General features: G+C 41.6%; 1 protein-coding gene across 2 annotated transcripts in view; it reads right to left on the bottom strand.

The window, feature by feature from the left end:
• Alox15 (arachidonate 15-lipoxygenase) overlaps nucleotides 1-25,892 on the bottom strand; it is a 29,301-nt gene that overhangs the window by 3,264 nt on the left and 145 nt on the right. Inside the window, exons 1-8 of one of the 2 annotated variants that reach the window (XM_005337382.5) lie at nucleotides 5,612-25,849; nucleotides 3,959-4,163; nucleotides 3,589-3,670; nucleotides 2,902-3,024; nucleotides 2,642-2,745; nucleotides 2,280-2,440; nucleotides 1,504-1,647; nucleotides 245-454 (exon numbers count right to left, since the gene is read on the bottom strand). In XM_005337382.5, the coding sequence (XP_005337439.2) occupies nucleotides 245-454; nucleotides 1,504-1,647; nucleotides 2,280-2,440; nucleotides 2,642-2,745; nucleotides 2,902-3,024; nucleotides 3,589-3,670; nucleotides 3,959-4,163; nucleotides 5,612-5,746 (1,164 nt within the window). In that variant the 5' untranslated portion in view covers nucleotides 5,747-25,849. Of the gene's footprint in view, nucleotides 1-244; nucleotides 455-1,503; nucleotides 1,648-2,279; nucleotides 2,441-2,641; nucleotides 2,746-2,901; nucleotides 3,025-3,588; nucleotides 3,671-3,958; nucleotides 4,164-5,611; nucleotides 25,850-25,892 lie in introns of those variants that run through there. The other variant, XM_040269471.2, reaches the window with a different exon arrangement.

Below are 25,892 nucleotides of genomic sequence, written 5' to 3'. Positions count from 1 at the left end.
TATCTGTGCTTTATAGATTAAAAAAAACAGTAATATTTTTTACTCCTCTCCCCAAGAAACATGTTCACCCCCTTGGGGAGGTGACAAAAGCAATTGAAAATCCAGGACAGGCCCTCTCCCACTCCCTAGCTCTCTTATTTTCCATTGCTGGTTCTCACAAAGCACTGAGATGTCAGAGGTGAGAATGTGCAGTGAGGTGGAAAGAGAAGCAGGCAAGAGAGTTGAGTTGGGAATAAGGTATTACCTTGAAGACAGGATGTACTGATGGAAGGCACCTCATGGTGGCCACAGCAAAGACCTCAGCCATCAAATGTCCTCTCAGAAGATGAGACTGCAGCTCATGAAGCTGAAATTCAGAGCTACGGACCCAGCATTTGGCCAAGAGCCAGACCACTGGAGGATCCGTGGGCAGGAAAAGGGGTGGCGGAATAGATCCGATCTTTGGCAGTTGGAGCTGGAGCAAAGACAAGGAAAAGTTGGAAGAGGGGCTGAGTGTCAGTGCCCAACCATCTCCCCTCTCTTGAATGTTACCTGTCCCTTCCTCCTCCACATTTGCCTGTCTTTCTCCATCTTCCCACTCCAGCTACCATTTCTCCCGCCACCACCCTTCTCTTATCCATTCAGAGCAGTGCATTGATGTTGGACAAGCCTCAATGAGCTCAGCCTTCAGCAGAAACTGAGCCTTCTCCCACCTCCACTTCCCCTTTCAGTTCCCACAATGTGGACAGGAATCAAACCCTTCATCCCACATTCTTGTTCAGAAACCTCAGCCTCTCTCTGATCTTCCTACATCACCCCCGCACAGAGGACTGAGTCTCCAGTTCTCAGCTGCCTGCTAGACAATTTGAATGTTTCCCCATTGCCTCAAAATTGACAAGTCAAAACCCTACCCAGGCATTTTTTTTTCTTCTTTACTGATATGGACTGACACCCCCTTTTCCTCTCTTTTGGAATCCAGTTGAGTCTCCCTCTGCACTCCTATCCATCTTTCCTCTCCGTCTCTATCCCCAGGGGAGTCCTTCACCTCCCAGAGCTATAGCATGAGACCCCAAACCTGGCACTAAACACAACTTCCCTTCTAGTGTGCCCACAACATCTTTCACAACAGCCATCCCCAGCTTCCCTTATCCCTACTCCTTAGCTTAGCTTAGGTTTTATCCTCTCACCTCATATTATTCGCCCACTCCAATCACAGAGAATCTCCTGACTTCTCTACCTCGGCCTCTCTGCCCAACACATCTTGCCCCTGGGGAAAGGTCCTTCCTCTCCTCCCATTTGTCTAAGTCCTGGCCCTCTTGCAGAGATTCCTTTCAGACTGTCTCTGACTTTAGTATTGTCTATATTTCCAAAGAGGCTGCAAAACCTTTAAAATCAAAGACTTCACCCATTTCTTCCTTTAATGACTCCTCCAGGATCTCAGAGAGTGGGTCCTCAGTGAACTTAAATGAGGGGCTGATTTGAGACGGCCAACCAACAAGGAGCAGAAATCCCAAGCCCTCTCACCTGAATGACCATGGGTAAGAGTTGCCCATCAGGCTGCAGCTTCAGCATGACCAGAGGGGCAGCCAGGTGCTGTTGGTGATTACAGATGACATTGGCCTTGATCCCATCAAGTAGGTAAAAATCAGCTTCAAACAAGGTGCCTTCCTGGGAGGGGGAGAGGGCAAGGGCTTCTCTCAGCATAAGGTGTCTTCTTCCCACCCTGATTCCCCAAATGGAGAAGAAAGAGAAGGAAACTGACTTGTCTTCATCACCTATTTTGTACCAGTAGTGGATTATGTGCATATTATCTCATGAAATTCGTATACATTCTACTTGAATCATTCCCAGTTTTACAGAAAATGAAATAGATAATCAGAGAAGTTGGGTGTTTTGTCTGAGTTCACACAGCTTACAAATAGAAGAGCCAGGATTCAAGTCTAAGTCTGCCTGACCTTGTAATCCTATGAATTTTCTCTGTCAATTGTCCCAGTTAACAATCCTCTGGCCCTAATTGTTCTACACACTCCTTGAATCCATAGCACCAAGGCTCAGTCCCATTTCCTCATTTTGACTCAGTCTATCAACCATCCCACCTCATACACCCCACCCTTCACAATTGCACCACTCTCATGTGGGAAGAAAAGCCATGGAGCTATACTTCTCAGGATTGCTCAGGATTTCTGTAAGAGTCCTTCTTGCCAATCAGCCATAAGCCAGGCCCATGGTGAACCCTACTGCAGCACAGTTGATGCTAACACCACTCTCATTTCACTGTTCGACCTCCTTAGGGTTCATACCTTGAGCTCCTTCTGCAACTGAGCCTGCAGTTCCTCCATCCCTGGAGGAAACACTAGGCGTTCAGGAAGCTGAGTGGAGCGCCTCAGCAGCATGGGGTTGGCACCATTGAGAAACTGATACCCAAAGAAGGCATCCTCCTTCCAGGACTGCCGCACTCGCTCTGGGGAATGGCAGTAGAGCATGCTATGAGACCTGAGCTCCTGGTCCTCCTGACCCCCACCAAACCATCCTCATTTGACCCCAGCTTATCAGGGGATCTAAACCTCTGGTCTCCCAACCCTGGTTCTTTCATTAACCCAGACTGGGTGGGATCTAGGTGATAAAAGGTCCAGGGAGAAGTACTGGGGTAGGTGGGACTAACCAGCCAGCTTGCTGTAGCCACACCAAAAAATCCGGTTATAGTCATCCACATCATTCCAGTTACTCAGAATATTCACAGATCTTTTGACAGCCAGGTCAGCCAGCCTTCAGGGAAGAATAGGGCAAACAGTTAGACACTTATTTGTAGACGCAAACACTACAGCCACAGGCACCTATCTTGGACTGGTCAGTCCAGTGCAGTACATAGGCCTATTGGCCTCCACTAGATCAAGATTCTCACCAGGACCCCCTTGGTCTCACCCTACGGCCAGTGAACCTTCAAAGTCAACTCTCTTGTTTTCCAGAAATCGCTCATCTTCAGGGAGGTCAGATAAACTAGTCCCAGCCACATTCAGAACTAAGCCAGCCTTCCAGTTACCCCACCTGCGGGGGCAGAAATAAAATCAGGCATTGGTATTCCAGAGAATAAATACTCATCATGAGTCAGGGGATAGGCGACTGTTGGGGTTTTTAGCCCTCATTCCCTCCCAACCGGGAGAGATGGGGAGAGCTCGCCCCGACTGGACGAGCCAAGAAAGGAGAGGGTCGCTCGACGGAGGACGATCAGATAGATGCATCAGGGAGACCAGTCGAAGCAGGAGCTGGTTTATTGAGAAAACACACACAGCTAATATAATATACAGGAGCCAATCAGGATAAAGGTCAGCAGGGTGGGGAGAGTTCATGTGTATACCCATCCTACAGGGTATATGATAATGGGTGACACGAGCTGTCCACCAGGGCAGAAGGGTTCTGAGCCTATCCTAGAGGCAGTCCGATTTTTTGTCACAACCCACGGTAATGCCTTCTGACTGATTGCCAGGCACCATCGTAGCCATGTACGGCCCCAGGACCAAGAATCGGTTAGCAGCCAGCAAGTTAGGTTTCCTCTTTTCTAATGCAACATGCCCCACATGTTACATCATGCCCTACAGGGGACTGACTAACTTGTACAACTTCCTTCTCTCTTCCAGTTCCTCTTCCCTGTGCTTCTTGAAAAGTCCTTGAGAGTCTTCAACAACTGTGCAGCCTGAAAGTAAAGGAGGGCATGGTATGACTTCACTGACGGCCTGACCCTATCCCTATCTTCTTGGTCCTTCTAGCTGGCCCCTACAGCTTCATGTCCCTCTCCTGTCTCCTTGACACCTGTGCCAGTAACCTTCTGTTTTGACAATTCCCAAACAACTCCTGCCCTCCAGGTTCTAGCTTCCACATCTGTGTGCACAAGCGCGCACGCGCGCACACACACACACACACACACACACACAGACCTCCAGCCTCTCTTGTGCCTTCTCACACACTTGTCCCTGGTGCTTACCAGTGCCCTCAGCAAGGCTCAAGATGTGGTTGCCCTGCACCCAACGGTAACAAGGGAACCTGTACTCAGGCCCTCCACCTCCAGGGCCCTGCACAGAGATCCAGTTGCAGAACCAGTTGTCATCCTTAATGAGGTGCCTTTTGCGCACTTTCACAAACAGCAGGGACCCCAAGTACTCTGAGACTTCCACCTTGAACTCCTGTTCCTGTAGGCAACAATTCAGCATCCATGCTGAGAGGTTCAGAATCAGTGGGACCCACAGGATGGTGTACTTGGGCTGGGTCTTGCTTTCCCTGGACTGCTTTCCCCGGACTTCAGGGAAAGGGGAGCGAGATAAAGGGAGTCCACATTGAGCAGGGGCCCCCAAGACCCTATTCTGAGATGCCAAATAACTCAACCCACAGTGAGAAGGTAAAGGATGGGAGATGGAAAGGTGCTCTCTTTCCTTACTAATTTCCTCCCTATTTCATTGATTGGGTCAAGCTCTGGCAAGGATCAGGCACTGGGAACCCTGAGCTGCAGGCTGGAGAGCACACTGTTACACTGGCAGAGGAGCTCGATCCAGCAGTTACAGCGGTGAGATCCCAGCCAAGGCTGAGGGCGGCCAGGCACCCGGCCCCTCCTGGAGGCAGGCTTCCCAGAAGACATTCTATCCAAGCGGAAGCCTGGAGGTGGAGAGGGCTTAGGCAGCTAGGAGTGAGAGGAAAAGGCGTTCCAGCTAGAGTCCACGGAGACAGCAGGCGGAGAAAGGCACCAGCTCCGTGGAACTGGAGCACAGAGCGCCAGACGCGCAAGATCCGATGGTGAGTCTTAAAAGTTAAGCCAATGTTTTGGATTTGGTCCTGAAAACAAGCGGGAGCCATTAAATGTTTTCAGCAGGAGAATTTTGTTTTAAGGTCGGGAATATACTGGGGGCAGAAATTGACTGGCTTCAGAAGGGTTAGAAACAGAGGCGGGGAAGCCAGCTAAGAAGGTGAAGGTAACACAAGGTCAAGGGGATACTGGTGATCGGGGTGAGGCGGTTATCAGAACAGTGATGGGGGAGATGCCCAAGAGACAAAAGACAGGGGAGGGTTAATAGTGGGAAAGAGGGACATCTCCTTTCTACACATTCCACTGAAACATCCTTGGGGCCAGCGTCCGGATCTGAAAGGCTGGGAGACAGATGGATGGATGATGGGAATTTGGGAGTCAGCAGGTGAAAAAAAGTAACAGAAAGGGCAAGAACACCGAGTAAATGTGGGAAATTGTGAGTTCACAGGTCTTGCCTCCTTTCTCCCACCCTTCCCCCATCCCAAGTCCCCAAGATCAGAGATCTAGCACCAGTAGAGAAAAATTGAGAGAGCAGCTTTTAAAAACAGGAAAACAGGACAGACGGCTGCTCCGGTGACCGCAGTGTTTGGTGACAATAGAACTGTGGAATGAGGGGTGCGGGGGAGCCAAGTCAATTCCAAGGAAGCCAGGAGCGAGGACAGTTATTGAAGCCCTCTAAGAAACCCTCTAGGGCGCTGCACGCGGCAGACCCCCTGGAGCCGTAGGCTCACAGGCTCAGCTCTGATAAAGAGGAGGCGGGCTGGGACGCGCCTCGTCACCGGGATTTGACGCATCTCAGGCCAAGAGCGCAGCCCACCCACCCGACTCCCTGCAGCGCACCTGGTCTCTGGCTGGCCTTAGCAGCACGCCGAGCGCTGCCTCCCCGTGCTGGCCGACCAACCACAGCTGCACGTGGTTAGCGGAGCCCGCGTAGAGAGAGGAACCAGTGGACACGCGGACGCGATAGACACCCATCTTGCTCAAAGCCGCTTAACGGGTTCTGAGGATGAAGAAGGGTGGAAGCATTAAATAATAGAGCCCGAGACCCCGCCCTCTCGGAAGTCGGGTCGTCAGTGGCTTGTCTCCAGCCGACCTCGCCAAAATATGATCAGGGGCCCCCAGTTCTATCAGTCTAGAGCTCAGCCCCAGTCCCCAAAAGGCGGGGCCCTATTGGGGGCAGGGCGTACAAACTATTATGTTGATGGGAGGAGGAAGCAGAAGAGGATTTGAGCAGAAAGCCTACAAGAAGGAATCAACACCTAATCCGGGAAAACCCAGTGAGAAGAGTGAGCCTAGGGCGGACTTTGGGGCAAATCCGGACGACTGGGAAGTCCTCCTCCACCTAAACAAACACGAACTCCTTGCAAATTGCTTCTCCCAGGCATAGGACGCGCTTAAGGTTGCAGTGGAGAGGTAGTGGGCGAGGAGACATGGTCTTCCGCAGCATTTGAAGGATTTGATCAATTTTTGTACACTTTGCTTTCTTTGTGCTCATTACTTTGGAGCTTAAAAACGACTGCCTTCCTTGTTATCTGCAAATATGAACCTTCTTGATATTCAACACCTATGTTATCCCCATCTGCCCTCCTTCTCCTCATCCCACAGCATTCCTTCCTCATTGCCTGGACCTCCACATTGGACTGAAGCCATGTGTTCCCCAGAATGCCCCATTCTCTTCTCTCCAAGGACCTACTCCTAGAACATTCTGTGTATCCCTCCAAACTCTGATTAAACTCCAGTTTTTCAGCAAAGTCTTCCCTGGCAATTCTACCCCTCTCACTGAGCCAGAGCAAATCAACTTTCCCTCTATGACTTTCCCTCTTGTACATATTCCTATTATTGCACACTTCATAATGCATAGTGGTAATTTATATGTCTATATCTCCCACTAGTGTGAACTCCTCTTAGGCAGGAACCACATTCTCCACACAATTCAATTTTGTCTCCCCTGGCATTAGCACACTGTCTGGGCTTGAGGATGTCAATGAGCATTTTCTGAAACACACTGAGCTGAAAAAATCAACTATAAATAAATTCTTCCTTTTGGGGACATAAGGTAATCAAATAATTATTAGGCAATGTAAATAACACACAAATATTAAAATAAACTGGTGCCACCATGCCATGGAATACTGCACACCTAGTAACATTAAAGAAGTTGATGGAAATATGTTGGTAACGCATATTTTCTGATTCATTTACTTTTTGGCAAAAGTACATTCGCATGATTCAAAATTCAGAATGTACAAAGTGATATTCACTAGGTTCTTCCTCTCTCCTAGTTCCAATCCACCCTGTTCACACTGTTGCTAGTGTCTTCTGTGCACATTCCCAAGCAAATGTATGCCTATAATTTTTGTTCTTTTCCTGCATATGGTAGCACATTTTATACACTGTTCTGCACCTTGTTTTTTCCATAGTGCAACGTAAATCAGAAAATCATTTCATATTAGCATTAAAACATTAAAAACTTCCTTGTTATTTGTGAAGGTAGCTACAGTTTTGCTGTATATACTCTGCCAGTCCCTTATTGGTAGACTTTAAGTTATCAACAATCTTTTGTAACTTTTGTTGTTGTTGAAAGGAATAAATCTGGTGCATACATCATTTCTTTTGTGTAACCATATCTGTAATACAAAATCCTAGAAATAGAATTTATAAGCCAAAAGCAAGTGTGATTTTGGCAGAAATTGATAAATTTCCTGCCATAGAAAGTTGCACAAATTTACACTTCCACCAGTAGTCAAGATATGAGAATGCCTATGTCAATGGTATGATAATAACCACTTCTATTGATAGGTAAAAATTGCACCCCCATTTTAATTTAATTTGCATTTTTATGATGGCTACAGTTGAGCATCTTTTCATATTATAGGAGCTTTTTATGTTTCCTTTTTTGTGAACTGGCTATTTCATTTTTCTATTGGGTTTTGGTCTTTTTCCTATTTACTTGTAGCAACTATTTATATAAGGAAAATTAACCTTTCCAACTCTATCACTACTAACAGGGTCCAAAAAGACATGATGGTCATTTTTTTTTAACCTACATCAGCTTCTCTTTTTTAAAAATATTTTTAGACATTGATGGACCTTTATTTTATTCATTTATTTATATATGGTGCTGAGAATCGAACCCAGTGCCTCACACATGCTAGGCAAATGCTCTACCACTGATCCACCACCCCAGCCCACCTACATCAGCTTCTTAAAGCCCTGATTTTGTTCTACAATATTATTCTCCACTAAAAGAAACGTAGACCCTTGGAGGATAGCTGATCCCATGTCTTTTGGCAGGTCTAAACAACATAGAATAAGCCCAGAACATACTGCTGTGGTTAAAAGGTAAGGGTTCTCTCAAAAAAGTCACAGACAGTATTAAGAGGTCCTAATGTTCAATTATAAGGGCTCCCACTAGGCACATTGTTATATTTTGAGTACCAAAAACAAAACAATAAATAGGGTTCATTAAAATAGATATGTGGGGCTGGGGTTGTGGCTCAGCGATACAGCACTAGCCTAGCATGTGTGAGGCCCTGGGTTCAATCCTCGGCACCACATAAAAATAAATTAAAAAAAAAAAAGGTACAGGGGCTGGGTTTGTAGCTCAGTGGGAGAGTACTCACCTAGCATGTTCAAGGCCCTGGGTTCGATCCTTAGCACCACATAAAAATAAATAAATAAATGTATTGTGTCCAACTACAACTAAAAAATAAATATTTTTTAAAAATAGATACGTGAGTCAGAATACTTTTGATTGCAACTAACATAAAAATTCAAAATGATTCAAACAATTGGGAAAAATTAGGAAATAAGTTCATAAGTTAGGTTGGCTGTAGGGTTGTTTGGGTCACTGGTTCAACAATATCACCAAGCAACCCAAGGTATTTTAGGGGGTTTTCTTTTGGGTTTACCCTGATCTTTCCATTCTGTCATACTTCATCGGTTAGTTCCTCAATAGGTTACCTCTTTAATTATGTTATGGTGGCACCATGTAATAACTTCTGTCATTCCAATAATCCCATATAGACACAATATCTAGTGGGAAAAGAAGGATTTTGTGCTTTCTTTTTAAGAGCTGAGAAAGTTTTCTCGGAAACCATCCAGCTGTTTCAAAATGAGCCTCAACAAAAAACAGCTCTCCAAAACACAGTGTTGATTTAGGAACATCAGGGGAGTGTTCCTGAATCCTGGATATGCAAGTTATAGCAACTCATAGACATAGCCAGGTGGGCATAGAAAGACAAAGAATGTAATCCCAGAGACTCGGGAGGCTGAGGGAGGAGGACCACAACTTGGAGGCCAGACTGGGCATTTAGCAAGACCCTGTCTCAAAAAAATAAATAAAAAGTGCTAAGGCTATACCTCAATGGCAGAGTGCCCCTGTGTTCAGTTACCACAAAGAAAGAAAGAGAAGGAGGGTGGGAGACAAAGGTTTTTAAAGGCAAATGAGGATGATTACATAAGCTTTTTGAAACAATAATCCTTGGCTACAAAAATTAATTTTAAAAAAAGTAGTATCAGTCCAAGACTGAATAGGCTACTACTGGACAGACATTTTTTTTTAAATGGCCTCAGCAAGAAAGTTGCAGTTCCAGAGTCTCTTTTTCCTGACTCTCTTTGGTTACGGTTTGACATAAATGACTCCATTTTGAATCTGAAAACATCACATTCCCCTTATCTCTTTTCCCAAAACTGAGTGTCAAGCCTGAAACCATTAAATGCGCAAAGGAGATGGAACCACTGTGATTCTCTTGACATAGTTAGAACTTAGCCCTGACTTAACTGAGCAATTATGGACACCCAAACATATTTGGGGATCCTCCAATAATCGAGAAGTTTGGATTAATGATTGGGAGGTAGGTGCCAAAGAGCATCTGCTATAGTTTATAAAAGGCTTGAATTCATAATATTCAAAAGAAAAAAGGTGTTAAAAACTGTTACCAAAAAATAACATAATGCAAAAGAATGAATAATTAGGACTTTTGACATTTTACAGGTTTTAATGGAAAAAAAAAAGAATGGTGTGTTTCTTCAAAGTTCATCCATTGTAATTAAGAGATGTATGTTTATTTCCATTAGTAAATAGAAAAATATAAAAACAGATAATTGTATGTGAGCCAAATAGATCTGGAAAAAAATTGGAACTGTTCCCAAAAGAGGAAAGACTGATCAGCACATGTGGTTACACATGATAACCAGATGGGAAGGAGGTTCAAACAGTTAACGAACGCTGGTGCCTATACTTCATGACCAAGGAGAAGGGGGTCCTGAGTTGACAGGTAGTCAAATTTCCTAAAGAGAAACTTATGGGTAAATGCAATCCATCTCTCCCAGGAGAAGAATCTATTAGATAGATGCCCCATTAGTCATGAGAATACATTAGCAATGCATGCATATGTTTTATTGTTGTTGTTGTTGTTGTTTCTGGTACTGGGGATGAACTCAAGGGTGCTCTACCGCTGAGCCACATCCTCAGTCCTTTTTATTTTTTATTTTGAGACAGGGTCTCACTAAGTTGCTTAGAGCCTCACTAAGTTGCTGAGGCAGGTCTTGAACTTGCGATCCTCCTGCCTCAACCTGGATTACTGGGATAACAGACCTGTGCCACTGTGCCTGGTTAGATATGTTTTTAATACTAATAACAAAATAGGATAATGTGGACTGGGGTTGTGGCTCAGCAGTAGAGCACTCGAGATCCTGGGTTCAATCCTTAGCACTACATAAAAATAAATAAAATAAAGGTATTGTGTCCAACTACAACTAAAAAATAAATATTTAAAAAAGAGCACATAGATATTTAAAAAAAAACAGGACAATGAGAATGAGGGGTTCCACAACTCTGGCCAAGTGAATAAAAGAGTGCATCATTTCAAGGGAAAAGACAGATTGCAGAAACAAAGACTTCTGTGATTGGGCTGGGGATGTGGCTCAAGGAGTAGCGCGCTCGCCTGGCATGCATTCCACTATCTTAAGCAATAAATAAATCATTGCTTTGAACCATGTAACTCTGGACAGTGGCCACTTCTGGGAATCCTACAGTGAATGCCACAGAAGAACCCATTTGCATGCAATTTGTGACTCCTGTTGATAGGGAGAATTCTGTTTTTTTCATGGAATTTATTAGTTCAAAAACCTTGGATTCAAATCTCAGCTGCCCAAAAATAGAAGCAATGGGTGTAAACTGATAAGCCTCAGCCAAGCTATTTTGCTCAACTTCATCCTTTTACCTCAAGAAGCCTTTCTACACCAAAACCCTTTGGTGTTCATATCTACGTAAATAAACCTGCAGACCCTCCTTCTCTGTTAAGCCAGACTCCCTCAGAGCTGCTTGCCCACCATGTCCTGTTTCCATTCATAATTGAGTCTTTATTTCCATAATTTCTAATTTTCTCAATCTGACTCACAGGCCTGAGTTTGGTGAACTGTTCATTCACTGGGTAGGACACACTCCACTTAGATATGATTTTTATATACTTTATATACTGGTGATTTCAATTTAATAAAATAGCATTAGAGATATTCCCCTCTATGTTCGTGAAAGATCTTAGTTTGCAGTTTTTGTTTCTTATCATTTTATTTTTTATACCAGGGTGTTGCAGAAAGCTCAGTCCTTGTCCCTGATAAAAATCTAATAAGAGGACACAGTTTTGAGAAAAAGGAAAAAGACAGTTTATTGTTTTGCTAGCAAAGGAGAAACATGGGGGCCTCTGTCCCAAAGGCTGTGATTCTGACCATCAGCAAGAACAGGGCAGGTTTAAAGAGGTGATTCAGAGAAAATGAGATTAGCGAGAAGAGATCAGGAAGGAGATCAGAGAGGAGAAGATCAGGGAAAAGTTTAGGGAAAAGAAGATCAGAAGGGGCTGGGGATATAGCTCAGTTGGTAGAGTGCTTACCTTGCATGTACAAGGCCCTAGGCTCAATCCCCAGAACCATCAAAAAAGATCAGGAAGGAGGATAGGGAAAAGAAGATCAAGGAGAATAAGTTTGGAGGGAAAAAAAAAACACATAAGTCAAGTGAGCCACATCCCCAGCCCTATTTTATATTTTATTTAGAGACCAGCACCTTGCTTTTGCTGAGACTGGCTTTGAACTTGAGTCCTCCTGCCTCAGCCTCTTTAGCCATTGGGATTACAGGCAGGAGAATCATTTAAGACTACAAGTGGAGGTCAGACTTGGTAACATAGCAAGATCCCATCTTAAAAAACAAAAAATCAATGGGCAAAAATCTACTTACTGACATGAAGACTTCTTTTAGGGCTATGTGATTATTGCTTAGCCACCCTCAAAGAGAGAGAGAGAGAGAGAGAGAGAGAGAGAGAGAGAGAGAGAGCGCTGGGTGTGGTAGCACACACTTTGGAGGTTGAGGCAGGATGGATCACAAGTTCAAGTCTAGCGTCAATAATTTAGGGAAGTCCTAAGCAACTTATATCAAAAAACTTATATCAACTATATCAAAAGAAAAAAGGGTTGGGGATCAAAAGAAAAAAGAAAAAAGGGTTGGGGATTCAATTCCCAGTTCAAAATTAAAAAATAAATAAAAATTTTAAAAATAAAAAGGGCTAGGGATGCAGCTCAGTAGTAAAGCACCCTTGGATAAAATCCCCAGTGCCAAATAAATAAAAATAAAAATTCCTCATTCAGAATTCAAAAAAGGTAAGAAAGATCAAAATGCCACAGAAGTCTATCCTTCATAGTCTGACTTGGGCAGAAATGTGTCCAGTGGATTCAGAGAGTACTTTTTGGAAGGAAAGAAGTGACAATTTGTCATTTGATTATTCTTCAGAATCCTGCAGCTCTTCAATAAGCTTGAAGGTTCAGCTAATTATGAAAAACTTCTGATGCTCACTACTAACCCTGGTTTCTCAAAGCCCTACATTCTTTTTCAATCAATAATCACATTATATTTTCCAAAGAACTATATTGTAAAAGCAAAGACATCATTGGTTGCAAAGATGATGGCTTCAGTGTTGGGATAAATATTCTGTCCATCATCTGGGCGGGACTGAGGAAAATGAATATCAGAATCTCATTAAGTCCCAAGTCTTTCTATGAGAAATGTCTAGGAAATGATTATAAAAGAAAATACTTCAAATAAAATCCATGAATAATTTTAAATCCAAAGAAGCAATGAATAGATTAGATAAATCAATCCATTAAGTTTACAGAGATTAATGAAAATACCACAAAGTAAAGAATGCAGCAAATGGGGCAAATTTATTTTATTCTATCTTCATCTTCTGGATTTTCCCTTGAAACAGAATGGTTCAACATAATTCAATTTATTAGATTTCTGTCTGATTTTATCTAATGCTTTATGAAATTCATATGTATAGATAGATATATGTGTGTGTTCACTCCTAGTCAGAATGTAATCCAAGTCATTGAAAATAAGACTTACTGAATTATTGATAATATTGGCTCAAACTACAAATGTGATGTTATTAAGACTTGGGTCATTTAGAAGTAATAATATAATCTTAAATTTGGCTGTAATATCATTGGAAAATAAAGTTGCTAAGAGATTTGGATCAGTGACTTGGAAGGAGATACTGTTGTTGTTTTTTTAAATTTCAGAATCTGAAAAAAGAGAAAATTTCTAGTGAAATTCCAAATAATGTGAGGTCATTTGAAAAATGATACTTAATCACGAAAACAACTTACAAGGAATTAGATGTTTTTCAGTTCAGCTCAGATTTAATTTCGGGTGTAGATTTAAAAGTGAAAGATGAAATAAGAAAGTTGGACCATCCAAATCCATTTATTAAATCATGAATGTGTGATCATGGAATTTTGGAAATACCTCAGTTTCAATATAAGGTAACCTGGGCCATAGATTCCAAAAGGCAAAATTAAAGAGAAGCAGAACTTGTAAATATTCTAACTGAAGTGTGTTTGCCGGGCGTGGTGGCCCATGCTAATAATCCCAGAGACTTGTGAGGACAGAAAGATCCCAAATTCAAGGCCAGTCTCAGTAACTTAACCAGGCCCTAAGTAACTTAACGAGACTCTCAGATAAAAAGTAAAAAGGACTGGGATGTAGTTCAGTTGCAAAGCACCTCTGGGTTCATTCCCAGTACCAAAAATAGAAAAGAAAGAGTATGTTAGCAGAAACAGGAACCTGAAGAATAAGTGTGAGTCAGGTCAAAATTCATCAGGATTTCTAACAGTGCCATTACCTGAAACACCTATGCAAACAGAGATGGTGTGAGATCCTTTGTAACTCTCCGTGGCAAAGAGCAGGGCTCCAGGATGGAGCAAGGGACAGGATTGTGTAGGAGTCCCTATATCCTGCCTCAAACATAGAGCACAAAGACAAAAAAGTTTAGCAGCTGCCATTTTTTATTCCCAAAACAATAAATACATCCATCTACTCCACATTACACCTAAGAAAGCTGGCCTTTGTAACCACGATCAGGGCACTACTTCTCAGTCCAAAGAATTAGTGCAGATATTTCTGATAAAAATGGATGATTTAATGCATTTTTGCACTCCACCCTAAAGTCCCAATATTGTTACAAAAAAAGAATTGAGGCAGGTGAGTTCTAAGGGATCGAACCAAAGGATTTGGACATGCTAGGTAAGTGCTTTAACACTGAGCTGCATTCCAGGATGGCCTCAAACTTGGGATCCTCTTACCTCAGCCTTCAAGTAACTAGGATTACAACTGTGTACCTGGCCTGTAAGGAACTTTTTTAAACATATAAACCCTCAAGAACAAAGGTAGTAGGAGAGGTAACATATATAGATGAGAGCTTCAACAAATTTATCACCTAGAAGCAGTGAAGTGATAACTACTTTAACATCCTAGAAAAAGATGAACATTAGAACCATGGAGGAGGTAGACCTAGGGTCATAAATCCCCTTTAAAAAGCACATCAGCTGGGTGTAATGGTTCATACCTGTAATCTCAGTGCCACAAGATGCTGAGGCAAGAGGATCACAAATTTGAAGCCAGTCTAGGTGATTTGGGGAGACCCTCAGCAATTAGCAAGACCCTATCTCAAGATAAAAATAAAATAAAAAGGTCTGGGGATATAACTCAGTGGTAAATAACCCCTGGGTTCAATCCTCAATACAAAAAAATTAATTTGAAAATGTAAGCCAATTCCTGACAAAACGTCCTGAAAGGCTTAGAAATGAAACATACCCAGTTCTTGGAAGGCGCAGGTGCAGAGTAAGACTATATACTGGGAAATTAGCTAAAAATCCTTAAAATAGCAATTATGTCTCCAGAAATCTTTCCTTAATCTGCACAGTTGGCAACAATCTACACCCAAGACAGGGAAAAATTTTAAAGTTTTACTTTCTGGGGACACCAGGCTCCCTGAATATCTCATCCTGGTTCTCAGGATGTGATTCTATGCTCAAAACATACTGAACAAGGAAATTTCCAGCACCCAGCCCAACCAAGCTTCCTGTGCCAGCAGCCAGGCTTATTCCCTGTGAAAGTTAAGATTACTCCTGTTTGGGAAAATGAGCATAACCAAGAAAAATTACCTGTAAATACTGGCTTCTGGGATCCTCCCGCAAAATGACCAGGCCCCCATCACCGGCAACAAGGCCCTCTAGTAGAAAAGTCCCATTAACATACCAGTTTCCAATGGGCATCTCATAGAGCCTGACTTAAAATCTAAAAGAAAAATATCACCAGATATTTGAGAAAAGTGTAGAAATATAGGAACCAACAGAAAGGAAACTTAGAGAAAAGAGAGAGAAGAAGGAGCCAAACAAATTTTTCTGAAAAGTTATCATTAACATAAAAAGAAAGGTAAGAGAGGGGGATATTGCAGTCATGAAATAAGAATAGGAACCTATTTATTGGGAAAAAAGAGAGAAAAAGCCAGAGAAGAAGGAAGAGTTTTGGTAAATAAAAAATTGGTAGTAGAATCTAAAATTTCAAAAGAAGCCTGGTAGGAAAAGTATATAAAATCTCACAGAAAAAGATAAAGAAATATAAAACATCAGTAAGGGCAATTAGGGAATACATCCAAAATTCAACATCTAAATAATAGCACTTCCTGAATGACAGAAGAGGAAAAACAAAAAATGTGAGGAAAACACCTGAACAAGAAATTTTTCTAGAACTTAGGGAAGGAATATTAGTGCCAGATTGATTCAGCCCACAAGCTGTCAATAAAATGAACACAGTCAGACCTGGAACGAAGCATACTATAGTGAAATTTCTTGGTCAAGAAATAAAACCTAAAAATGCAGGGAGGGACGAGAAAGAAAGAAGGAGAGGAGGAAATAGGCCATAGACAAAGTAAGTCAAAATTGCATCAAACTTCTCAATGATAACACTGAAAACTGTAAGAAATGGGAAAATGTCTACAGTTATTTTGAGGAGAAATAATTCCTGACCACTATACCTGGCTAAATTGTTAACAAATTGTGAAGATAAAGTCATTTTACCTGCTACACACCCTTTCTAAAGAAGCTACTGGAGGATGTGCTCCATGGAAATAAATAAGAGAAAGGCTTGGGATCCAAAAAACAGTAAAGGCAAACGGACATCCCCAAATAACACTTTTATCACAGGTCTAGAGAGCAATGATCCAGAGTGGGGCTAGAGGTATGTCTCTAAGAATGAATGAATGAAATCTTACTTTGATTAAATATAAATCACTAAAATGTGTGTAAAAATTACTGTAGAAATATCACAGCAAAAGATAAGCCATAATATCTAGTTTCCCCTTAAATTCTCTGTTGTATCATAGTTTAAATATTTTCTCCTATGCTCATCTGCAGTGTCAATTGATGATGTCATGGCTACAACTTTCCTGCTGCCTGTTGTCAATCCCTAGCTTCTCTACCCATTTCTTTATGTTTGCTTCATTCATTCCACAAAAATGACTGGCTTTCATGTTGTTACAATAGCAATCTTTATGACCTATTCAGCCTGACCCATAAATTCTAATGTCTTATTGACTGCCAGCCCTTGGTGTTCTGCAGAAACTGAAGGAATGTTAGCAGCTAAATTGGAATTGCACTGCCATCATTGTTGTTGTATTCCAGCAAAGGCTCCAACCTTGATGACTATGTGGCCAGATGACAAGAAAGAGATGCTTGGACAGAGCTAACAAGTCTAGCAGTCCAGCCACAACCTAGGTCTTATCTTGGCTGGACATATATGGCATTCTCATTTAATGGGAATCTTTTTTAAAAGTAACAAATATGTTAGTTGGGGTTGTATTTACTTTTAACTGGAGAGAAAAGAAAGTAAACACTAACTTGGGAATCTAATGCTAAGCAGGACTTAGCAGAGATGGCTCATGCTGTAAAGATTCAAATGGGGGTCAGGGAAGTCTTGTCAGATGGGGCAAGGGTACCTATGATTTGGTGACATTAAAAAGCCAAAATTAACAACCAGCCATAAAGGATATTAATAGGACAATTGGGGAAATTCAAATGTGGACAGCATGTTAAGTAATAATTTTCTCTCAATTGTTAAAATTCTTGAGTTGTACCTGGCAAAGTGGCACACACCTGGAACTCTGGAGGCTGAGGCAGCAGAAATCCAAGTTCCAGGGCAGCCTGGGCAACTTAGCAAGACCCTATCTCAGTTAAAAAGAACTGGGAATGCAGCCCAGTGATAAGTACTCCTGGGTTCAATCCCCATACCATAAAAAGGAAAGAAAAATCTTGATTTTATGGTGATTGTATTAGATGATATCCATAATTTTAGGAAGTACTGTAGAAGTATAGTGTATTAGAGTGTAAAAGTATTTGAGGGTAAAGAATCATAATAATACAACTTACGCTCAAATGAGAAAATACAGATATAAAGAAAAAAGTATGGTGGAATGAATATTTAATTGACCTAAGTTAATGGTATATGGATATCTGTTGTACTGTTATTCTGTTAGCTTTCTAGGATTTGAAGTTAGGGAAAAAGGGAAGTTTTTAAAATTTTTTGAACATTTTTTAGTTGTTGATGGACCTTTATTTATTTTATTTATGTGGTGCTGAGAATTGAACCTAGTGCCTCACACATGCTAGGCAAGCATTCTACCACTGAGCCACAACCCCAGCCCTAAAACTTCTTAAAAGCTAAATACTTTGTTATATAATGTGAATGTCCTCCTTTTTGGCTCCAGCCATTTAGGATTGATGGAGCTCCCTAATCCTCTTCTGGCTAGAGTGCCTGACCCCAGTATGCTCAGATGACTGGCATTGCTCTCCAATAACCTTCTAACACCCTTAGCTCTTCCTACTGTCCCCAGCCAGCAGCTCTCTGTTGGGGCTCCCATTATACACTAAAATAATTATTCAAGGATTTCATTTCATTGTATTTATCCATTTGCCTTCCTCCTACACAGGGGACTATGAGATCCTTGGAGATGGTGACTGTTTCCATTTGTTATCTCTAGCATATAGCATGATGTGTGGCCTACAGCACTATATGTATTAGGAAATGAATTTGTAAATCAGTGAATGGCTCCCTGGATGCCTCATCAGAGATGAGAGCTGAAGTACAACAAATGAAAGCAAGTAACCACCAGGCTGGTTGATGGACTGAAACAATGAAAGAACGAGTTCAGATTCTTAGTGTTAGAGACCTAAAAGTGTTGCTTACACACTACTCTACAACATGAGAGCCAGAGAAACACAAGATAGGTTAGGCCTGAAGGACTTGTGGTCAGAAAGGTGGTGGAATCTGGAGTCAAATGGAGTTAAAGTGTCTGGAAATAAAACCAGCCTGAGAAGAGGAAGGCCAAGCACAATCACCAAGGACTGGAAAGGGCATTTCCTCCTCAAATCTGGATCACACAAAGGGACATTCATTTACCTTCCAGCCACCAACAGCCTCTTGATACCAAGCATTTTGTTAGGTAAAGAATACCCAACAATAGGGCTGGGGATGTGGCTCAAGTGGTAGCGCGCTCGCCTGGCATGCGTACGGCCCGGGTTCCATCCTCAGCACCACATACAAACAAAGATGTTGTGTCCGCCGAAAATAAATATTAAAAATTCTCCCTCTCTCTTAAAAAAAAAAATTACCCAACACTCAACACCTAGCATCCACAGGATGCTAGATGCGTTACTCTTTAGGGAAATCCACTGGACAGGTGGTGGGGAAGCCACTCCTTCAGGGTTTTAAGACTGATTTCCACAAGGCAGAAACTGAGAAAGAACACCAGGCACAAGGGCTGAAAATTAATGTAACCACATAGTCACAGGCCACAGAAATGGCACCTTGTGGGCTCCACAGGCTCTGTGCTCTGAAAGATAGTTCAAAGTGTTCTTGGCTTGCAAGGAATGAGGGAGGAGGGTGTGCAGTCCCGTTGGTGCCCTACAGCCCCAGCCGGTTCTCTGTGATGTTCAGGCTGTGAGATGATGCCACCAAATGTTGGACACTCCTCAACAGCACAGATATTGACTCCCTCCCACTTGAAGCTCTTATTTTCTGGGACACTGCCCTCTCCCAGTTCCCTTTCCTCTCCTCAAAGGGGCCCTTTTAACCCTAAATGTGCTGTTATCTGGGTTCCACAGACAACATCACTTTGCACTCCAAACAACTCCCTGGGTGGCTTTTCGCCTCCCAAATCTCCAGCCGTGGGCCCTCTCTTGAACTTTCAACCTCACATACAGCTGCTTATCACCCCAGAAGTACTGTTCCCTCAAAATGTTATTTCCCAGACTGTGCATTTCTTTAGAGATATCTTATATAATATACTGCTTCCTCGATGCCTCATACCTGCTTGTGTACCATAAGGACATAAATGCTTGTTTAAATTGTTCTCCTGTTTATTCCCCAAACTAATCTTGGCTACAGTCCCTTCCATTTGGGGGATTACCTATGGTTTTCATCTACCTACTCCCCCAAAGTCCCATCTCTATCAGAGTGTAAGCAATAAGGACACTGACTCATCATACTGAGAGTGACAAGAAAACACAAAGCCTGGCTAAGCAGCCAGCTCCTCCAAGGAAGAGTAGGAACAGTGAGACTGCTTGACCAAGCCAGGCTTTGGCAAGGATCCCCCAAACTGATACTCTCATGGCTTATGTGGCAGTCAAGCCCAGGATGCGGGCCAAAGGGCACTCTGACATATCAGGACAGCTCAACCTCACTTCTCCATCCAGGGCTCCTGCCTACAGTCAGCTCCCACCACCCTCCCACTGAGCCCCTGCCCACTTAGTCTCTGATCTCTTGGGGTCCAACTCTCTTCACAGGCTGTCAGAGCTGACTGAAAATAGAATAAGACACTTACCTCCTCAAGGGAGGGAATCCCTGGAACTTAGAAGAAAGTTTAAACTCTGAAGCACAGCTTCCGATGCCCTCCACCACCAGATCCTCACAAATCATCCAGCACCTTCTTCACTACACCACCTGCCTCAGCCTTCTCTTGTACTCAGGTGGCTATGCTTGGAGGTACACTTCTGAATCTCCCTATTTCTTCTGAACCACATCCTCCTCCTGCTCACTTAATTGAGGGGCCCAAAGACAAAATAGTCTGATCTTGTGAAATTCCACCCTACAGCTTTGTCTTTTCTACCCCAGTAGCGCTGAGGATTGAATCAAGGGCATCACCCATGCCAGGTAACACCCTGTCACTGAACTTTTCAAAAATCCCTTTCAGATAATTCCAGATATGAGCCTTCCAACTTTGTCTCATAAATATTTAATAAATAGCTTCACAATTGAGCCACTTACAAGGATTTTTGACCAAAGTCTGGAGAATACTCCCCAAAACCCTCTTAATAACCCTGATTTGTTATCCCTAATAATTAGGGTCAACAAATTAGGGTATTAAATATGTGAATAATTTAACTAACCTTTCACTACCCTGGCCACAAGCACATCTGAAAATCTGGTGGAAAGCTTGCTGAAGTCAATATGCTGACCTTACTTCCTCAACAAATAATCCAGAAATCCAGGACTAGCCGGACAACTCCTGTTCTGAATTATGGACCCATTCCAGTCCTTATCATTTATCTTTTTCCCTAGATCAAGCAAAATACACCTTAAGAACATACTCTTCCTACCAGATATGGGTACACATCATAGATCTCCAATAATTATATGTGCACAGGCAGACCAATGGAATAGAACACACGGGGGGAAAAAACGCCCAAATACATGTAGAAACTATAATAAAGGCATTTCATATCTTGGAAAAGATGACATTTTTACAAAATGAGGTTTGGTTAAAATAGCAATGTTGGATTTGGTTTTGTTGTTGTTATTGTTTGGGGGCTTTTTGGTATCAGGGACTGAATCCAGGGGTGCTCTATCACTGAGCCACATCCCCAGTACCCCTGCTTTTATTTGTGGTGCTGGGGATGGAACCCAGGGCCTTGTGCATGTGAGGCAAGCATTCTACCATCTGAGTTATATTCCCCAGGGCCCCCCACCTTTTTTTTTTTTTTTTTTGAGACAGGGTCTTGCTAAATTGCTTAGGGCCTCACTAAATTGCCAAGACTGGCTTTGAACTTGCGATCCTCCTGTCTCAGCCTCCCAAATCACTGGGAGGAGTATAGGCGTGCACCCAGTGCAATGTTGAGTCTGTACCTCATTCTTTACACTAGAATAAATTCCAAATGGAAGAAAACTTTAAAATTAAAAACTGAGGGCTGGGAATGTGGCTCAGGCGGTAGCGCGCTCGTCTGGCATGCGTGCGGCCTGGGTTCGATCCTCAGCACCACATACCAACAAAAATGTTGTGTCCGCAGAGAACTAAGAGATGAATATTAAAAATTCTCTCTCTCTCTCCCTCCTCTCTCACTCTCTCTTTAAAAAAATAAATAAATAAATAAAAAATAAAAACTGAGAGCAGGGTACACTGATGCACACCTATAATCCCAGTGACTCAGGACACTGAGGCAGGAAGATTACAGTTAAAGGCCAGCCTGGGCAACTTAGCAAGAACCTGCCTTAACATAAAAAAAAAGGAAACTAGGTGCCCTTCAATAGATGATGGATAAAAGAAAATGTGGTATATACACACAATGGAATACTACTCAGGCATAAAAAATGAAATTATGGCATTTGCCAGCAAATGGATGAAAGTAGAGACTATCATGCTAATTGAAATAAGCCAATCTTGAAAAAAACTAAGGGCCGAATGTTCTGATATGTAGATACTAACACACAATAAGGCGGGGAGGAGTGGCAAGGAAAGGGAAAAATAGAAGTTCATTGTACTAAAGAAAAGGGAATGAAGAAAAGAGTGGGGGGATGGGAATAGGAAAGATCACAGAATGAACCAGATTTGACTTTCCTATGTTCATATCTGAATACATGATCAGTGTAAACTCCACATCATGTACAACCACAAGAATGGGAAGTTATACTCCATGTATGCATAATATGTCAAAATACACTCTATTATTGTGTATATTTAAAAAGAACAAACTAAAAAATGAAAAAAGGGATTGGTCATATAGCTCAGTGGTAAAGAATCCCTGGGTTCAATTTTTGCACAAAAACTCCTAAAACTTAAAACCATAAAAATTAGTACTACAAAGGCATGGCATCATAAAAATCTTAGAGGAAAAAAATGTGAGACTTTCCCAATCTCACTCTAGGCTTCTAAAAAATATTACCTGAAGAGATAGGGGTGTTGCTTAGTAGTAGAGCATCTAGCATGTTTGAGGTACTGCCAGGAAAAAAAAAAAATAGGAAAAGAAAATCAAGCCAAACCCAATAGCCCTAAAACACATAAATTCAATAAAATAAAATAAAAATAAGCTAAAAAAATTCAGCATGGAAAACAGTATAAACCATTAAAAGACAAACTGCAAAAAAGCAACCTTATTACAAAGAGCTAAATTTCCTAATCCACAGAGTTATGATGCAAGAAAAAACAGAAAACTTATTAGGCAAAGGATGTGGACATCTCACAGAAAAGGAAATTTAGAATATCTTAAACATGTTTTTTAAAAAAGCTCAAAACATGTTGATTTGCCATTGAACGTCTGGCAAAGGATCACATGATTCAATACAATTTGGCAAAAATCTGGGGAAACATATTCTTGATGGAAGCAAAAATTGGTACAAATCCAAGGAAGGACTCAGCAATTCTGCTTCTAGGAATTTATCTAACACATACTCAAATGAAAAATGACACGTACACATATCATGCACATACATGTACATGTCTGTTTTGTGGCAGTAAAAGATAATCAACCTAAATATCTACAAGCCAGGGACTGGTTTCTTAAATTATTATATAATTAAATTCTAGGCATCTGTCCAAAAGAGAAATGGGGAACTCCCTATGAACTGAAATGGAATAAGTTTGTCCATACAACCTTCAAAGATTATCTAGAATCCTACCATTTTTTTACCACCTTGGTTGAATGAGCTCCTGACTGGGGTCTCTGCTACCACCCTTATTCCCTTTCATCTGTTCCCCAAGAATGTCCAATGAATCCTACTAACATACAAATCACATTGTCAATTTTCTGCTTAAAACTCTTCAGCAACCCAGGGTATGGTGCACACCTATAATCTGAGCCAGCCTTGTCAACTTAGCAACACTATCTCAAAATAAATATTTTAAAAAAGGACTTAGTGCTAAAAGCACTATTGGATTCAATCCCCAGAAGCGGGGGAAGACGTGTTGGAAAACACACATACCCTCACAAATCTAAGCCCCCTTTCCTTATTTTCCTAAGGTATTTGTCACAATCTAACAGGGGACACATCCCTAGCCCCTTTTTCGGTATTTTTATTTAGAGACAAGGTATTACTGAGTTGCTTGGGGCCTTGATAAATTGCTGAGGCTGATTTTGAAATTGTGATTGTCCCTGCTTCAGCATCCTGAGCTGCTAGGATTACAGATGAATGCCACCACACCTGGTCACATTTAGAAAACAAATCCCATAAAGACTGGACAGAGATTTTTGTCCATTTCCAAGCTTTATCATCAGCTTGGAAAATAGCACCTATCAGTGTATCAACATAAAATGGCTGGTTTTGACATTGTACTAAAATCATGTTAACCATGAGGGAGGGAGGGGACTGGGTAAAGGGTACCTCAATAGTCCTCCCCTCTGTACCATATTTGCAAACTCTTGTGTATCTTATCTATTTCAAATATACATATATTAATATATGTACCTAGGGCATAATGGTACTAAATAAATATTTCCTGAATAACTCCCCACAACAGTGAAATTAAGTGCTCTACTAAATTGTGGATATTATCATTTGTGTAAAAAAAATAGAATGTATATTTGTGTGTGTGTACATAAATATATCCACAAATATATATAATATCTCTGGAAGAACATGTGAATACTGATTGTACTGGCTACTTTAAGGAGAAAATCTGGGTGACTATTTAGAATACAGTTCAAATTGAGAAATATCTGTGCTAGCCTCTTCCCAAGATCAATATCAACTTCACCTATCTACAATTTCCAGACATCAGGTTTGGTTCTTTTCTGAAAACTCACTATTGCCAGAGGTCTTATACTTCTGTACCTCCGTCCTTGCAGTGAGCCTTGGACTTTAAAACAGCCTTCTCCACGTAGTGAAAACTCTTGAACTTGATTCAGAAGGAAGTGGGGGAGCAGCTCTAAGACATTTTAGGGACAATAAGGGAGATTTATCACAACATATATAATACAGATGTTCCTCCTCTTACGTTGACATTCCAATAACCTATCATAAATTTGAAATGTTTTTGAATATTGCATTTAACACACCCAACCTACTGACCATGTGTAGCCTAGCCTACCTTAAATGAGCTCAGAACACTTAATTTGCCCCGAGTTAGGCAAAATCATCTGACAAAATATTTTATAATAAAGTACTAAATATCTCATGTAATTTGTTGAATACTATACTGAGAGTGAAAAAAAAGGAATGCAATCCTTATTATCTTAAGCCAGTCAGTTTAAAACAAATAATAGCCTACATCAATGTAAAGCCAAAAAAAAAAAAAACCCTAAAGTCAACTATCATCGTCACAAGGGATTATCTGTATTATTGAATTAGTTACTTTTGTTAAATTTGATGATTGTATCATGATAGTGTTCTTAATCTTTAGAATGTTGAAGAATTGGAGGGAAAAGGTACATGATGTCTGCAACTAACTTTCACATGGTCTCACAGAGAGGAATGTGTACCTCCAGATTTCTGTCTACATATAGACGGTTACATGGGCTAAATATTAACAACTGGTGAGTCCTATGTATTATATTATTACAACTATTCTGGGGATTTGGAATTTTTCAAAACAAGTTTGGGGAAAATTTTTTTTAAACCATACTAGTTCAAATGCTTTCAAGGCATACACAGAAAGAAGAAATGACTCTTTTCTGTATTCCTAAAGTCTTTACTTGTGTTCATACATCAATAGACTGAATGAAGACATCATGGGGCCCCATCTCAAGCCCATAACTCTTGGTACCTCACAAACAGCTTCAGGCTCATGGTTCCTAAACAAGACCTAGAATAAATATTAACTGCTTAAATGCACCACACACTAATTGGAGAATACCCAGGTATCAAGAGTGAGCAGCCCCTGGATATGCTTATAAAATTCCTGCCCATGAGGTGTTAGGAGAACAGAGAGATTGTCAAAGGACTGGCCCCAGGACAAAGTTCACTCCCCAGCCCCACTGACAATGCCCCTTTAATATGGGGTACCCAAAGTTCACAATGCACAGAATTTAATGACAAAACTTTCAATCAACTTCAGTCTGAGCCAGATGCGGTGGTGCACACCTGTAATCCAGCCTCTGTGGTCTGAGGCAGGAGGATCTAAGTTCAAGGCCAGCGTCAAAAACTGTATCTCAAAGTAAAAAAAAAAAAAAAAAAAGGGCTAGGGATGTGGCTCGGTGGTTAAGCTCCCCTGAGCTCAATCCCCAGTGTCCCCGCACTACCACAAAAAATCCGTTTGCTTTCAGAGCAAGAGACTGCATGCGCACAGGCACAGGTTCACTCAGCAGGCTGCTTACTCCCTTAAATTCTTACATTATTTCCCACCTCTAAACATAAACTCAAAAGCAGGGCTGCATCTTTTAATTCCTTGCAGTCTTAGCCATACACGCATCCTTGCATATACTTAGTATTATATGAAAGCAGAGAGCAAAAATTCTGACTCTTCAATTTGCTGAGTGACAAGACCTCCATTTCTTCTATAAATCAGTGTTTCCTCCTCTATAC

This window comes from Ictidomys tridecemlineatus, chromosome 3 (genome assembly GCF_052094955.1).
Source record: "Ictidomys tridecemlineatus isolate mIctTri1 chromosome 3, mIctTri1.hap1, whole genome shotgun sequence".
Lineage (NCBI taxonomy): Eukaryota > Metazoa > Chordata > Mammalia > Rodentia > Sciuridae > Ictidomys > Ictidomys tridecemlineatus.
The sequence above is the reverse complement of the archived record's forward strand: the minus strand, read 5'-3'. Positions and strand labels throughout refer to the sequence as shown.